General features: G+C 42.6%; 3 protein-coding genes across 4 annotated transcripts in view; 2 read left to right on the top strand and 1 right to left on the bottom strand.

Moving 5' to 3' along the window:
* LOC138978423 (uncharacterized) overlaps window positions 1–17,536 on the top strand; it is a 233,851-nt gene that overhangs the window by 158,380 nt on the left and 57,935 nt on the right. The window lies entirely within an intron of this gene.
* LOC138977807 (tripartite motif-containing protein 59-like) lies at window positions 6,044–7,281 on the top strand. Its single transcript, XM_070350414.1, has 2 exons — window positions 6,044–6,416; window positions 7,166–7,281. Exons 1-2 carry the CDS (start codon window positions 6,044–6,046, stop codon window positions 7,279–7,281), a joined length of 489 nt encoding a protein of 162 aa, XP_070206515.1.
* LOC138978422 (condensin complex subunit 1-like) overlaps window positions 12,642–17,536 on the bottom strand; it is a 41,206-nt gene continuing 36,311 nt past the window's right edge. Inside the window, exons 31-34 of the mRNA XM_070351161.1 lie at window positions 16,788–16,974; window positions 15,898–16,054; window positions 15,340–15,489; window positions 12,642–13,897 (exon numbers count right to left, since the gene is read on the bottom strand). Of these exons, the coding sequence (XP_070207262.1) occupies window positions 13,788–13,897; window positions 15,340–15,489; window positions 15,898–16,054; window positions 16,788–16,974 (604 nt within the window). The 3' untranslated portion in view covers window positions 12,642–13,787. The remainder of the gene's footprint in view (window positions 13,898–15,339; window positions 15,490–15,897; window positions 16,055–16,787; window positions 16,975–17,536) is intronic.

Genomic DNA, 17,536 nt, shown 5'->3' with positions numbered 1-17,536 from the left:
GTGGACAGTGACCTTCTAAAAATAGTAACGGGAATATGGATTGAGCGTTGTGGACAGTGACCTTCTAAAAATAGTAACGGGAATATGGATTGACGCCACACGAAGGAAGGGAGATAAACGCAAAACACTGGAGACAGGTTGTGTCCGGGGTCTTATTATATATGCCCACCAAATTTGAAGCAGATCCATCGAGAACTTTGGCCGTGCATCGCGAACACACACACACACAGACACACAGACAGACACAAGCCGTATATATATAGACTAGATGATTACCCGCTTCGCCGGGTACCGGCTTTGCCGGGTATCGGCTTCGCCGGGAAGAAGTAGAGCCGAATACCCCGGCCGGGTGTACGCCGGCTTCGCCGGCGCACGAAGGAAAGGAGATAAACGCGCAAAACACTGGAGACCTTCTAAGAATAGTAACGTGCAGTGACCTTCTAAAAATAGTAACGTAGTAACGGGAATATGGATTGACGCCACACGGAGGAAGGGAGATAATCGCGGCTGAAAACACTGGAGAAGATAAGGAAGAGTTACTGGTAGTGGATCCAGACCACACAAGAAAACAAAATCGGTTCAGCGCGCACAGCGCTGCGCGCTGAGAGCACGTGTTGAAATATCTCATCGATGAGGTTGTGTCCGGGGTGTAGCTGAATACGGTGTCCAAATTTGAAAAAGATCCACCGAGAACTTTGGCCGTGCATCGCGAACAGACAGACAGACAGACAGACACTAGTCGTATATATATAGATATAGATACTGACTTACCTGAGTCAAACCTACGAGAAACAAACGCAAAGTGACAGCAAGGCGTTTCAAAGATTTTGTGTCAACAAATATTGATAAAAACAGTGTAAGTTACGAACAATAGCCGCTGCTTTCAAACTATTCCTGGAAAAACAGACATTCACAGGAACTCTTATTTTCCCAGGACGATCCGCGTAGACTGGAACCATCTACGATCAAGTTCTGGCAGGATCTGTGGAGATCTTTAAATCTCATCTCCACACAGTCTAGGACTTATATATATGCGCTCCTCCCGTCCGTTGATCAAATGTCAGAAGTGGTTTTTCAACGTATTGTCACCGATAAAGACAGATTACAGATCTGTAGTTCAGAAACAAAATTTCGCTGCCCTATGCAAAACGGAAACGCACTATTCATAGTCAGTCACGTGTTCAAAAAATAACTTGCCGATTTGCAAGTGACCTTCCTGTCTTTATTGAAGAATGTAGTCCGGTATTAATTTGTTACTTTTGATTTCTTTCTTTGTTTCGTTTTCCTCTGTTTAGTTTTTCCTGTTTATCTTCTTACATTTTTCGAACTTCTGTGATTTTGGGAGGAGGATTATCTGTCCTTGTCAGCGGTAGTTGTGGTTTTGGCACATTGTTTCCGTTTAACTTGACCTGGCTTCTTGCCTTTATGTGTTGGTGCACGGGATGTTCTGCATCCGTCTGTGCTCCTGACTACTTGTTCGTCTGTCAGTACCAATGCAGACATGAACTTTTTGAAACGCTTGCTCCTTTTGCCCTGATCTTCAAACAACCAAAGTCCCGCGAGACAACAAATCTGTCAAACTGTGGCGTCAAAGAAAACTCCCTAACATTTATGAACGACCTTTTTACTTCGCGGTATATTGTTGGCGAACAACCGCATGCAGTTTATTCACCAACTCAACAAGTTTGAGAGACTTCCAGCTAACAGCCTGTTTGAGCACATGGTTGATGCTCTCGCAGTTGTTGTTTGTCCAGCGAACGTTTGCCAAGAGTAGGTTTTTCATTCCTGTGTATGCAGCAACATTCTGCAAAAGCAGTGGTGTCATTTTGTCCACATACTTCTGAACACCCGAGTCTGAGGGAGAAACCATGCTTAATAAACTGTCTTCAGGTTCGACCTGGTCATCAGCCGACGCCAGGATTCCATTGCGCCCGAAAATCAAATTTTCGAAGTGCTGCCTTTGTGACTTCGGCAACCCACTTTGTCTTTCAATGACGCAGAGAAGTTTTTCTGCAGGTGAAGCGAACAACACATAAGCAGAGATCCGGGGAACGCCATCCCCATTGCTTTTCTCATCGCAGTTTCCTCATCACTGCCAAGAACAGGTAACTTTTTACAATCTGCTAAAAGGCCTGCCAGATGCTGGAAAAAGACACTGAATGTGGCAGTGTCACTATTCCCGTGTAAAAATAAAGGCCCGCAAAATAGAGGATGGTCTCCCGTCTTGCGGTTCATTAATGCCAGGTTTTTGTACACAAGAACAGTGACGTGGACGCTCCCGAGATTAAAAGTTTTGTCCACACCCAAAACTGTCGCTTGTGCAAAGCAGGGTGGACAACAGAAGCGTCGTAGATCACTGATTTGTTCTTCTGTGTACAAAACTATGCACGGCACTTTGCCACGTTGGCGAACAACCAGTTTAATGAAAGGTAAGACATGTTGTAGTTCTTCGACACCAGCTACTTGGTCAGAGAAATTGTCGTTGTGTGCATGGGGTTGATTTTCTTTTCTCATCCTAGCCTTCGCGTTATATATATGCAGCGTTTATTTCTCGGTCCTTCAAAGACCTCCGTCTTTCAGAATTGCCTGCATACACTTCAGATGGTCGTTTGCTCAAAAGATCGGTCTTTATTTTATGCATCTGTTTGGGGTGAATTCTAACGTAAGGGCCTTTGTACTCATGGACAGCTATTGTTGGTACATTACCTGACAGCCATGATACCCGCTTCTTGTATGTCTTGTGTTTTACGTAGTATCTGTGTAGTGTGACTACTGTTTCTGGTGCTGGTTGGGGTACAAGGGGGATATACTCTCTCTTCTTCTGCACTGTCTTTTCACGACAATACATGCCATTTTTGAAGCTCACGTGCTTTAGAGTACCATCAGTTTGCACACAAACATTTTTGCTGGTTGGGCCACTACCCCAAGCACCTCTGTCATCGACAAATTGAGAAGGTTTGTTTTGGGCCCTCCTGGTCACATTCTCTGCATTATCAACAATGAAGAAGACATTTTCTTTCGAACCAGGGGGGACGTTTTCAACTCTGTCTGACATTGCCGTGTTCTGGAGTACATGAATCAACTTTGCAATTTCAAGAAATTTGCCATTTGGCAAAACATTCATGTGATTGGGCATTACCGTGTTTTCATGGAAATCATCATCATCATCATCATCATCATCATCATCATCATCATCATCCTTTAGCACAACATTCATGGAATTGGGCATTACATTGTTTTCATGGAAATCATCATCATCATCATCATCATCATCATCATCATCATCATCATCATCATCATCCTTTGGCACAACATTCATGGATTACAACTTGATAATCTGAATCGATAACTACGAAAATTGTTGGAGCTCCAAATGTTCCAAAAGTTCGTTTTTATCATGTTTCATTTCGCTACATTTCGCTACATTTCGCTACTTTTTGCTACATTTCGCTACTTTTTGCTACATTTCGCTACATTTCGCTACATTTCGGAAAAAATCACTACCCCTTGTCAGGGGACATATCACTTTCAAGGCGAGCTGCCGAAAGATACGGCCCGAACGAAGTGGCGCGTTAACGCGTGCAGTGTAGCAGAGGTGTAAGTTCTGTAAGTATTTATATTCTCTTACTCAGTGTGTGCACTCCAGAAAACTATTTCCTTTCTTGGACAGAAAAAACCCACCCAGATCTGTTGCTGAGTCTCAGTTTGCCGATGCCTTCCCATGAATGACACGCTTTTTCTTCTTCTTGAAGTTCTTCTGAGGAAATCCCTTTAGGCTTTACAGGGCAACGATCCTCATTTTGGTTGGTGCGCCTAATTTCCCTAGCGTGAAAGATAAAGTGGATAGTGTACCTACGAAAATCAAAACAGTGGTGGGTTGGTAGGCAAGCTATTGCTTTTCGCTTTTTGCCGGTGTGACGTTTCAAGTTTTCCGACATCTTTCGCCGTGTTGATATTTCGCTTCTCGGCCTCGTTGATCTAGTATAAACTCAACACTGAACAAAAAAACACCCTTCGATAGTACTGATGAGCGACCTTGTGTACCTTACATTCATGGGGCCAAATTTGTCCAACCAATTTGTTTTATTTAACTTAAAAATTTGATTCATCCTAAAATGTTTTCCTTCCTACTCAAGGGACGTAACCACTCAGTAAACGTTTTCGAAGAATTCGATTTTGGGGGTGAAATCTATTACATTTTACCACCAATTTTGTTCACATGCAAGAAACTGACATGCTTTTCGTCCTTAAATAATTTCACTTCTTAATTTTACCAGGAAACATTTCAGTCTTGAGTATATGTCGAGGGGGAAATATGTACACAGGCGAAAGATGAAATCGTGACACCGGGGCACCCGATTTCAGACCCTGGGCCGAGGGGCTAGCCTACCACCCAGCGCTACCTAGCGCAGCAACTGGGCCCCGACGAAACAATACAAACAGGACGAACAATATGGAGCAAGAGTGATAGATTCCACCTATATCACTACTGATTACTTAGGCCAAAAAAAAAAAATTGTCTGTTTAGGGTAACATGACCAAAAAAGTAGGGTCGGTAGGTAGGTAAAGTTTTTTTTTTTTTTTTTTTTTTGTGGTGTTGGCTGAACATTCACTTCTTATATTTGATGAATACATGTTTCAAAACTAACGTATAAATAAAACAGAGAGAAAGGGAGAGAAAGAAACGCCAAATGTCTCTTTTTAGCATTTTTACCTTTTTTTTTTTTTTTTTTTTTTTTTGAAATAAAAAAAAAGTTTTTGGGTCGGCGCCAAATCGATAGGGTCGGTCGGGTTACCCTAAACAGACAATTTTTTTTTGTTGGCCTTATGGGTCGCTAGGGATGGAGAAGGGGGATGGGTCTAATGAGAGAGAGGAAGGGAATCTAATGCAAGGGGAGGGGAATCTAATGTGGAGGGGAGGGGGGGGGAACAGAGGGAGTGGATTCTCACAGGGGGTGCTTATGGGCTCACGCCTCGGAGCCAGGCCTCAACGATGTTCCTGAAGGCCTCGGGGGAGTCTGCACTCACAGCTTCTTGGGGGATGGTATTCCAGAGGCGGATCGCTGACGGGAAGAACGATGTTCTGTGGGAGTAGTCTTGTGGTGTGCCCCCTGGTTGATCTTGGCTCGGTAATCTTGAATTTAGTGTGTTAAATTCATAGCTTAAAATTCAGTGGCATTCTCAACTTATTTTTGATACAAGCCCCTGTAAACAAGCCATGCAAAGAACAGTAATTTGTCGTGAATTTAATTCATTCATTAATTTGGTTGTTTGATCGACGAAAATGATGCGAAACCGCTTATGTTTTCAACCAAGGGACATCAGTTTCACGTTCTATACGTCCCGGCCCTATTGGATTAAACAGATAATTCCGTCTTTGACGCATGTAAATGAAATGCAATCGTACACTGAGGTACAGTTCATTCGGTGACTTCAAAGGGATCTAAAATGACTTGTTATACTGACAGTGCAGGTTCTGAAAATTTGGAGGCTTAGATGCCTCTGAATTCTGAGCTATCAATTTAACACACTAAAGTTCAACATGATTAGCTATGACTCTACTTATACAGTGCATGTATGTGTGGCACAATAGCCAACCATGACTGTGGCCATGTGATAGAAAAAGCATGTGGATTTGAAGCACACACACTAAAACTGAGTACATAAATGCATGGAAATCTTCAGCATGACTCGGAACAACGGATTTCAGAATCGCACACTTTCGCATCCTAATGAACATGCAGTATGTCTTCCTGGACAGGTTTTGTTGAATATAGAAAAACAGCAACAACAAACAAACACGCACTAACATATGGTTACATATTCGTTACTCATGCAAATAACCACATTCCTTTTGCAGTGTCTCGGTACCATTCTCACTTCTTTTCATACTTTCTCACATAGCTCATATCCCCCCTCCCAATATGTTTGGTTGAATTGTGACACAGTCAAATATATATTTTGATTGTGTGCCAAAGCTGTATTATTATTTTGTGTCTAAGCTGTATTATTTTTCTTATTTTCAGAAAGAAAAAAATCAAAAATGGCCGGTGAAAGCAGAAAGAGAAAACTTGACGCTGATATTGCATCACCTTCAGCATCAGATGTCTCTGGCACTTTAACCTGTCCTGTGTGCCTGGACATCTTTACGTCCCCGAAGATCCTTTCCTGTGCCCATACATTCTGCCTGAAGTGTCTGGAAGGTGTTGCACACAGGTATGGGGGCGGCGTCTTCCCTTGCCCTTCATGCCGTGATTTCATTCGCATTCCGCGGGGAGGGGTCTCAGCCTTCAAGACAAACTTCTACATCAAGCCTGAAGTCTTGGAGAAGGCGCGGAAAGGACTGTTCTGCAGCGTGCACCCCAAGCGAGACCTGGAGCTGTTTTGTGTTGACTGCGACGTCTCAAAATTAATATGTAAGCGCCTAGGGCTATATCTAGATTAGGCGCATAAAAATGATCACAATAACATGGGTGTTACTCTTCCGGCTTTTGCCGGATTTCCGGTTTTTGAAAAAATCTGAAGCCGGAAATTCCGGTTTTCTGGTTTAAAAAAAAAAAAAAAAAAAAAAACTTCGTTTCGCTAAGTTGAAATAACGAGCAGCGATTCCGATCCGACTTTTGACACCGGTTCGCGTGCTTTCTCGGTTCGCTCCCTTGGATTTGCCGCCATCTTGCTTATTATGATTTGATTTCGTCGGTGTCCAGAAACTTTCTTTCAAACTTGAGCATTTTGCTCAATCAAAATGCCTTACATCAGTGATGATGTCGATCCTTCTAAACTTGAAAAACTAGAAGAAGGTGTTACAAACAAGTGGAGGTGGGAATGGTTGTTGGAAAAAAACGGTGATGGTGAGGAATATCGAACCTGGCTGAAGAAGCTAGATTTGCCTGGAACGAGTTTCTGCATCTTTTGCTCCAAGACAGTGAAGTACGGGAGCAGTGGGAAGAAATCGCTCGCTCGTCATGCAGAACAGCCGAGCTCTAGAATTTTTTTTGAATTATTGATGGTGATTTTGCTTGGTTGATTGGGACAGTAAAGTATCCCATTTGTATTATTTTTGTGGATTTTTTTGTTTCTGCTTCTTTTCTTCTTGTATGGTTTCTGACTGTGAGAATGCTGGAAATGGCCACTATATGCTTTCATTTTGGCAAATTTGCTTCAGCTTCAGGGGGACGTTGCCCCCCTGAACCCCCCAACGGGGCGCTGCCCCTGTGCCCCGCCGGGGCCTCGGCGTCCCCTGGACCCCTGCCTTTCAGGTTTTTTTATTTTTCCCAGTAACACCCATGCAATAATAATAATAATAATAATAATAATAATGTGCAAAGTGACTGACCATCTGACTCACAAGACGGAAGACATCCAGAAGACTATGGATAAAGCCATGTCCCAGTTGTCTGAAGACAGGACACGGCTGACAAACGCTGTGCTGACAACTCAGAAACGCATTGACGAGATATCCAAAGAGCAAGAGGCTCTAAAGAGAAAGGAAGAAGCGGTGGAGCAAAACATTCACAACAGATATAACGCTGTAGTCGCGGCAGCAGCCACAGTTCATGAAAAAGCTCTGGCATCATTGAAAACCGTCTCTAATGACATTCACACCAACCTATCTTCAGCCATGGAGCATATGCAGCAAAACTTGTCCAAGCTCTGTGAGTTGAAGCAGCAACTTGAAGATTGTCAGAAAAGCTGCTCGGTTACCCAGGCTCTAAAAATGGTTGAAGAGATGAAAGAGGGCGACAGAATGGAGGCAGCTGTTGAGAACTTGACCCAAGAGCATGTTTCGGCCATTATTCGGCCGGTTCTTCAATACAGAGATTCAGCGCAGGAAATGGTTCAGGGGATGCAAGGCTACATGGGGGAGGCGGTTCAGGTAGATATGGATCCCTGTAAACCAGAAGTAGAAGTGAAGGAATTCATCCATTGTGGTAGACATCTGTCTGACTGTCAAGTGTTCTCTCTGTGTCCACACAATCTCAATGAACAAGTTTGGGTGTCTTATAAAACATCTGTTCTAAATGCTGAAACACTGAATTCTCAACTGTATGATAAAAAGGGAAGATTAATTGTCACTTTGAAAGATTCAACCGGTGAAGTATGTTTGAAAGTTGATGAATTTGATTGTTTGATTTATCAGCAGTCATTAAAACCTGGGATGAAGTCTGTATCTTACGTTAAATCAAGAAAGCTCATGCAACTGACAGACAACTTTCGCGGAAATATCAGTGCGGAAAGAATCAGAACAATCGGCGATGCACCCTTCTTTACAGAAAGCAATACTGAGTTCATGATCCACTGCGGAAAGCAACGGGCATGTGACATTGATGAGAAAGAAGAGTTTCTGATAGTTGTGGAAGAAGCTGAGCCACCAAACACACAGCGCAAAGTCTTGCTGTTCCAACGACAAAAACCTTTCCCTCTTGATACATACACACCACCAAACTTCGTCACCCACATACAAATGCCCTTGACCAACCCCTGTCTCACTACAACTGATACGCTACTCACCGACCACAGTGACATTGAAGCTGACAAGCCCTGCACCGACCCCATTCTCGCTACAACTGGCACGCCCCTCACCGACCCCGGTCTCACAACAACTGACACACCCCTCACCGGCCCCAGTCTCACAACAACTGGTGCGACCCTCACTGACCCCAGTCTCGCTACAACTGGCACAGCCCTCACCCACGATACACCTGGCACGACCCTCATCGACCCCAGTCTTGCTACAACTGCATGGGTGAAAGTAGCCCGTCAATTGACTGAAATCCGTCAATCTGAAAATAAGTCTGACGGAAATTCCGTCAATCCGCAATTTTTATTAAAAAAAAAAAAAATTTAATTTTTTTTTAAAATTTTTTTTAAGCGGAACGCGTTTTCGAACTGCTATGCGGTAAACCCCGTAGGTGAGGTTTCTTCGCTTTCGAATTCGCTCTGCATCACGATAAAAAAAAAGTTCTCGCGTTTTGGCAGGCATTACGAAGTGGTGACATGATTTCTGCGGAAAACGCATGGACAGATCTTATTGATGCTGGTCTAGCCAACAAAGGCGATGGGACTGGTTGGAGTTCATGAAACTAAAACTGTGTGTGATAAGTTTGGTGCTTGAAACTCAAGTGCTTTTCCTTGAGAACTTTGCACTATAAGAGATGCTACTGCTTAGTTGCTATTTTGTGCAGTGCTACATCATGCTGTTTGCATGTGTGACATTCTGTTTCATCATTTATTTCAATGCCTGTCTGGCAATGTTTGCTTCTTATAATTAAATATTTTGAACTTTTATTTCAGTTGTTCAGTTGTTCAGTTTCTATTTCATTTAGTAATTGGCTGTTGTCAATGTTAATTGTTATCAATTGTGTCGTTGTGTTGGAAGATGCAAGTGTGAAAAGATACAAAAGAAAAATGATTACTTCTGTGACTTTGTTTTGATTTTGTTTACCCTTTTTACCATATCATTAGAATCTGAAGGTATTTTTTTGACCTGCATGATAGTGACAAAAAGTGTATTTTTTTGCCAGGAAAGGCCACAAAATCACAATGTATAATGCAAAAATTCGTTTTCGGCCGGGGGGCGTTGCCCCCCTGGACCCCTAACGGGGCCCTGCCCCGTACCCCGCCAGGGCCTGGGCGGCCCCTGGACCCCTGCCTCAAAAAATTTTCAGTCAATTTGATTTTCATAGCTTTCACCCATGCAACTGGCACGGTCCTCACCGACCCCAGTCTCGCTACAACTGGCGCGGCCCTCACCGACCCCAGTCTCGCTACAACTGGCGCGGTCCTCACCGACCCAAGTCTCGCTGCGACTGACACAGCCCTTCCTGACCCCAGTATCGCTGGGACTGACGCGGCCCTCACCGACCCAAGTCCCACTACAACTGGCGCGGCCCTCACCGACCCCAGTCTCGCTACAACTGGCGCGGTCCTCACTGAACCTAGTCTCCTAACAACTGACAAGCCCTTCATGGACCTCAACATAGTCCCAGAATTGCGGTTCCAGCCGACAGACGTGTGTTTCTACAAATTGGGGGGACAGGAGGTGCTACTGGTGAGCGACGAGGCGTGTCACGCCATCACGTCAGTGCAGGAAGGCAAACTGCATTCCCTGCGCTACCTGGCCCCGGGCTGTCCCCTACTGCTGCAACCCAGCGCTCTCAACGTGGACAGCAAGGGACGGCTGTGGGTGGCCTGCAGGGGTGGATCCATCCTTGTCTGCACACCCCTAGAACGTTCTGTTTGAGTGTGGTAGTACCAACTGTGTCTTTATTTCTGAATAATGTTTCTTCATCATCAATTCCCTAGCAGCGGCATTTATGTTCTTATCATTACCATATTATTGTCATCAATATTTATATTGTCATCATTGTATCATCAGCATCATAATTGTCATCCTCAAATGTGCATGTGACATCAACGATATAATATAAATATCCATTTGTGTGTTGAGAGTCTCATTATGTGTGGAGGTTACTTTAAAGCTTACAGAACTGTCTGCTGGAAAAGATCCCCCCGCGGGTTAGGGGGAAGAATTTACCCGATGCTCCCCAGCATGTCGTAAGAGGCGACTAACGGATTCTGTTTCTCCTTGTATAGAATATAGTCAATGTTTGTAAAGATTTTAGTCAAGCAGTATGTAAGAAATGTTAAGTCCTTTGTACTGGAAACTTGCATTCTTCCAGTAAGGTCATATATTGTACTACGTTGCAAGCCCCTGGAACAATTTTTTTATTAGTGCTTTTGTGAACAAGAAACAATTAACAAGTGGCTCTATCCCATCCTCCCTCCTTTCCCCGTCGCGATATAACCTTGAACGGTTGAAAACGACGTTAAACACCAAATAAAGAAAGAAAGAAAGAAAGATTTTGGGGGGGTCACCCTGTACCAAGTTCTGTTTGATTTGCTTATTAAATTATAAAAAATTTCTTTTTGATTTTTTTGCATGACAACTCTTATTTTACCAATATCTGCGTGTGTGATAATTATATCAATCTTTTTCTTTTTTACGAGGGAGGAAGGGTAACAGTAGGGCAATTCACATTACAGAGTGTGCCAAGCCCGCGACAGGTGCGGGGTAAAGTTAGCGCGGGACAGTTCATTCACATATGATATCTCTTGACCTCAATGCTGACCCTTGTAATAAGACTCAAAGGAATGCAATATGGTTGATACCAGAGTGCAAGTGTTTGATTTTGTGCATCCGGATGCATTAAAAAACAGACAAAATGACTCAAGTTTTACGTAAACAAGCAGGTTTTTTGTAAACCCTGCAATATTCCGATTTAGCACCCTGTTAGCTTTGTCGTCACACCTAATGAATCTCAAAATCGTCACCCTTCTTTTAGCTTATGATGTAGATTCAACGGCTCGGTCACTGATTATCTGGAGTAAGCCATCGACCCCTTCAGTTGCTGTTTGACTAATTATGTCCTCGCTCCAGATTTTATCAAAACTTTTGTTTCCTCATTTAGGCAGTTACCTCCCCTGCTGCTTTTCCATGTTTTCTGTAAGATGAGGTGTCGATAGAAGTGACCGAGGCATGAAAGGCCATGTGGTCAGCAAGTAGAATTTAAGGAATGTTATTCCATGCTTGTCCCACCACTAAACCAGCGATATTCTTACCCACGATAACTCTAATGTGAACGGGCTGTCTCGCACCTATTCTGTGATAAGTGTGTAATGTGAATTGGCTTGGTGTTTTCTGTTTTCAATGTCATTAATGGTGTTTTCAATGTCATTAATGGTGTTTTCAATGTCATTAATGGTGTTTTCAATGTCATTAATGGTGTTTTCAATGTCATTAATGGTGTTTTCAATGTCATTAATGGTGTTTTCAATGTCATTAATGGTGTTTTCAATGTCATTAATGGTGTTTTCAATGTCATTAATGGTGTTTTCAATGTCATTAATGGTGTTTTCAATGTCATTAATGGTGTTTTCAATGTCATTAATGGTGTTTCCAATGTCATTAATGGTGTTTTCAATGTCATTAATGGCGTTTTCAATGTCATTCTTAACTACAGTTTTTGAGTCATTGAGTCACTTGAGAAAAAGTGACTCTATGTAATCGGTCAGTGTTAGTCTGTCCGGCCGGCCGTCCGGCCGTAGACACCACCTTAACGTTGGACTTTTCTCGGAAACTATCAAAGCGATCGGGCTCATATTTTGTTTAGTCGTGACCTCCAATGACCTCTACACTTTAACGATGGTTTCGTTGACCTTTGACCTTTTTCAAGGTCACAGGTCAGCGTCAAAGGAAAAATTAGACATTTTATATCTTTGACAAAGTTCATCGGATGTGATTGAAACTTTGTAGGATTATTCTTTACATCAAAGTATTTACATCTGTAGCCTTTTACGAACGTTATCAGAAAAACAAGGGAGATAACTAGCCTTTTCTGTTCGGCAACACACAACTTAACGTTGGGCTTTTCTCGGAAACTATAAAAGTGACCGGGCTCAAATTTTATGTGAACGTGACTCATTGTGTTGTGAATAGCAATTTCTTCCTGTCCATCTGATGCCTCATATAATATTCAGAACTGCGAAAGTGACTCGATCGAGCGTTTGCTCTTCTTGTTAATGTTTCCTTTTCATTTGTTCAACATTTGCCACGCAATTCTTACTCTCGTACACACATACATGCACTCACACAGAAATAAACACCGAACTCCACTTTAAGTCATCCCCTTTTTAAGACCTTGTTTGTTTGTTTAATTTCATTAATTTCTTTTTTATTTAAAGATTTTCTGTTCATAACCTCTGAAAATGTACCTTCATTTTGAGACCCTGCTTACCAAAACCTGATTTTCCCAGAATTTCTTGGTTGGATCCTTTTTTTTTGTTTGTTCGTTCATGGGCTGAAACTCCCACGGCTTTTTACGTGTATGACCGTTTTTACCCCGCCATTTAGGCAGCCATACGCCGCTTTCTGAGGAAGCATGCTGGGTATTTTCGTGTTTCTATAACCCACCGAACTCTGACATGGATTACAGGATCTTTTTCGTGCGCACTTGGTCTTGTGGTTGCGTGTACACACGGGGGGTGTTCGGACACCGAGGAGAGTCTGCACACAAAGTTGAACTCTGAGAAATAAATATCTCGCCGAACGTGGGGACGAACTCACGCTGACAGCGGCCAACTGGATACAAATCCAGCGCGCTACCGACTGAGCTACATCCCCGCCCTTGGATCCTTTTAAAAGGGGGGTTTCACTGTATTGCAAACAAAGACAAGAGAGGAATAAAACTGAGACAAGAGTAGGTGAGCGGCAGTCTTTTGTTTATTGATAGAATACACATGTAATAGTCATGAAGAAGACTTTTCTGCATCATTCTGAAAGAACAGCAAAAATGCATGGCTTTATTTCTTGTGAATAAAAATAAATGCAAAACTGGTGGTTGTGAAAAGTGGAATGAATGTGATTAAGTGAAGACAGGTGTGACTGATTCAGACAGAAAGTACAACATGAAATAGAAGAAACAGAGTAGTATGAATCGAGCAGGAAAACATTCTCCACTTTGGCTGAAGTACTTAACGGCTTACATGCATTTGTTTTAATGTTAAAACAATTTTAGACCTGCAATTTCTTAGTCAAAATGAAAAAGAAAACAGTTGTGTCATAAAACATTCTTGGTTTTACATGCTTTTTACAATGTTTCTGATACATCACTGCTATATAATAAAACCAGACATTTGAGACGACACAATCTGAAAGTTGTACTTTGTTCACACAAAAATACTGTTTCCATGAACATTGTGAAAATGAAATGAAGGTAGAGCGAAGCTCAGGGGGAAGACACTTCTCTGAGCGGCCTGGCGGGTTTTCCCAGGGGAACTTTGCCGCCACGAGATCTCGCCGTCACTGGGCTTGGTGCATCAAAACAGCCGCTCTGGTCTGAAACATGTTTTGCATTGTGTCATAATATTGAAAACACGCAGCCTTTTTTTAAATATAATTAAAATTTTATTTGGACCATCATAAAGCTGAGAGATGAGCATCTGGGAAAAAATCTTGTTGATCAGCAAATTTGATTAATTTTGTGATTTTAACTGCTTGGCCAAAAGACTTGGTTTTACTTTCACAAGGGAAAGTAAAATAGCAAACGTTGCAAAGGTTATAGTCATAAAAAATGTAAATGATGAAGAAAATTCCAAAACTGATAGACTGATAAAAATAACAAGAAGAGCAAACGCTCGATCGAGTCACTTTCGCAGTTCTGAATATTATATGAGGCATCAGATGGACAGGAAGAAATTGCTATTCACAACACAATGAGTCACGTTCACATAAAATTTGAGCCCGGTCACTTTTATAGTTTCCGAGAAAAGCCCAACGTTAAGTTGTGTGTTGCCGAACAGAAAAGGCTAGTTATCTCCCTTGTTTTTCTGATAACGTTCGTAAAAGGCTACAGATGTAAATACTTTGATGTAAAGAATAATCCTACAAAGTTTCAATCACATCCGATGAACTTTGTCAAAGATATAAAATGTCTAATTTTTCCTTTGACGCTGACCTGTGACCTTGAAAAAGGTCAAAGGTCAACGAAACCATCGTTAAAGTGTAGAGGTCATTGGAGGTCACGACTAAACAAAATATGAGCCCGATCGCTTTGATAGTTTCCGAGAAAAGATATAAAATGTCTAATTTTTCCTTTGACGCTGACCTGTGACCTTGAAAAAGGTCAAAGGTCAACGAAACCATCGTTAAAGTGTAGAGGTCATTGGAGGTCACGACTAAACAAAATATGAGCCCGATCGCTTTGATAGTTTCCGAGAAAAGTCCAACGTTAAGGTGGTGTCTACGGACGGCCGGCCGGCTGGCCGGCCGGCCGGCCGGACAGACAAACACTGACCGATTACATAGAGTCACTTTTTCTCAAGTGACTCAAAAAAACCAATAGAACCAAGACTGCAACCATCAAGGACTCAAACAAAGAAACAGGACAAGAAGCAAAGGGATATACACCCACATGCACATACACACACACAGCGTGATTGCATGTTTTATAAACAAGTATTGCCTACAAGGCAGGAAAGGTACATTACACAATCAACGGTTCATTTATTAAAGTTAATTACATATCAAAGTAGGATAAAATACTATCACAGCAGCTTTATTTTGTCACAAACAAGGACTCACAGGCTGAACTCTTCCTTTTTTTTCTGTCATGCAAAACTGGGTAAAATAAGGAGATTTCTGGTTAATGTGAACACTGACAGTGATACAGTAAAACAGAATTTCGTTAAGACTATTAGACAACTCAACTATATCAAGACAAGACTGAAATCAAAATCGAATCACTGTTGGGGGGAAAAAAGAGACCATGAAGCACCCACCATTATCTTCCACATCAAACAACTCATTTTCGTCATCCTCATCAGAGTCGAAAACCAGCTTGGGTTTCTGTTTCCTTCTGGTGTTCTTTCTGACGGCAGGACTTTCCGTCTCGTCCTCCACGTTCTCCTTCCCCCTTCCCCTCCGTCGACCTGCAGAGTGAAAACACAGTTGGATGTCATATGATAAAAATAACACAATGACTAGAAATTTGAAAGGGGATAAATAAAAACCCACAACATAAAACATAGCAGGTTATACTGTGAACCTCAACATATCTGAGAAGAACAGGTGAGGAAATGGATGAGACTTACGGGCACAATGAAGAGAAAATCTGACGGCCCTAGAATTTCTTCTTCTGTAAAAAATAAATAAAACTTATTTTTTTAAAGCGAGCAAAAGAAATAGAACAGAAATTTCAGACCAAGTGTATAACCATCATTCAGGAAACCGTTAGCGAGCGCCGCTTCCAAAAAACAAAAACAAAACTTGTCAACCTTACTGCCTTTTTATTTTAGGCCCAGTTTCCACAAGCATAGCTATTTATGCGTTTGTCTTACCAGGCGTTTTGGTGCCCCTGGCAGGAGTTTTACTACCCCGTTTGCCGTGGTGTTGAGCGGCGCTGGAAGATTTGCTGGCCCTCTGTGCTGTCTCTCCCTCGTCGAGACCCTTGTTGTAGCACTGCTCCAGTCTTTCCTCCAGTTCATCCACCAACACCTGAAAACGCACAGCCATTTGTTGATATTCAAGGTAAAACACATTTCTACACAGAATACAGGGGGTGAAACTGCTTTTGTCTTTCCTCTAGTTCATCCACCAACACCTGAAAGTGAAACGCACAGCGATTTGTTAATGTTCAAGGTGAAACCAACACATTTCTACACTCCAGAATACCAGTCTTTCTACTTGTTCATCCACCAACACCTGAAACGTGCAGCCATTTGTTGTTATCAAGGTGAAACAAACACATTTCTACACAGAAAACTGGGGGTGAAACTGCTTCAATTTTTCCGCTTGTTCGCCCAATAACACCTAAAAACGCACAGCACTTTGTTGCTTTTCAAAGTGAAACCAACAAATTTCTACACTCAAAAACACAAGGGATGAAGCTACTTCAGTCTTTTCTCGTTTATCCACTAACATCTGTAAACGCACAGCATTTTTTTATTTTATTTAAGGTGAAATAATTAACCAACACATTTCTACACTCCAGAATGCAAGGGGTGAAACTGTTTCAGTCTTTCCTCTTTTTCGTCCACCAATACCTGAAAACGTACACCACTTTATTGCTACATGTATTCAATGTTAACCAACACATTTCTACACTCCAGAATGCAAGGGGTGAAACTGCTTCAGTCTTTCCTCTTGTTCACTCACATCTGAAAACGCACAGTACTTTGTTGCTATCAAGGCGTTGTTTGTCCAAACCATCTTCACTTTGCTGACTAACCTTGGCTTCAGGCTTGGCAAATCCTCCCCGCGACTTGGACACAATGGTGGTGAAGCAAGCGTAGACACTTTCATCCACCAGTTTGTCGGCAAAGCAAGAAAAGTTCTCCTGCAGCTTACGCAAGCTTTTCTCACTGTAGGACAGCAGTGACAGGCAGAAGGACAAATCTCTCCACTGACGCTCGTTTCTGTCAACAGCAACAAAGAGAAATATGTAACAGTGGAACCTCTTTTTCTGGAGGTCTTAACAGAGAGAGACCGGCACGGTTGGCCTAGTGGTAAGGCGTCCGCCCCGTGATCGGGAGGTCGTGGGTTCGAACCCCGGCCGGGTCATACCTAAGACTTTAAAATTGGCAATCTAGTGGCTGCTCCGCCTGGCGTCTGGCATTATGGGGTTAGTGGTAGGACTGGTTGGTCCGGTGTCAGAATAATGTGACTGGGTGAGACATGAAGCCTGTGCTGCGACTTCTGTCTTGTGTGTGGCGCACGTTATATGTCAAAGCAGCACCGCCCTGATATGGCCCTTCGTGGTCGGCTGGGCGTTAAACAAACAAACAAACAGAGAGAGAGAGAAAGCGGTTGGGGTGTGTGTGTGTGTGTGTGTGTGTGAGTGTATTTGTGTGTGTGTGTGTGTGTGTGTGCATGCAACATGCAGATGCAATTACACTGTTCTGCTTTTTCAAGGCAGGGAGAGCGACAGCTTCAGAATCAACCTCAGAGAGGAAATGATGCACAAGCATAACACAACAA

The sequence above is a fragment of the Littorina saxatilis genome, linkage group LG10, assembly GCF_037325665.1.
Source record: "Littorina saxatilis isolate snail1 linkage group LG10, US_GU_Lsax_2.0, whole genome shotgun sequence".
In the NCBI taxonomy this organism is placed as follows: Eukaryota; Metazoa; Mollusca; class Gastropoda; order Littorinimorpha; family Littorinidae; genus Littorina; species Littorina saxatilis.
Note: the sequence above shows the minus strand (reverse complement) of the source record. Positions and strands in the feature narration are given on the sequence as shown.

What these genes read in the sequence shown, in the direction of transcription:
- LOC138977807 (XM_070350414.1), top strand. Translation starts at nt 6,044, where the DNA reads ATGGCCGGTGAAAGCAGAAAGAGAAAACTTGACGCTGATATTGCATCA. An exon ending in CGACGTCTCAAAATTAATAT is followed by an intron (nt 6,417 to 7,165) that starts GTAAGCGCCTAG and finishes AATTTGCTTCAG; the next exon opens with CTTCAGGGGGACGTTGCCCC.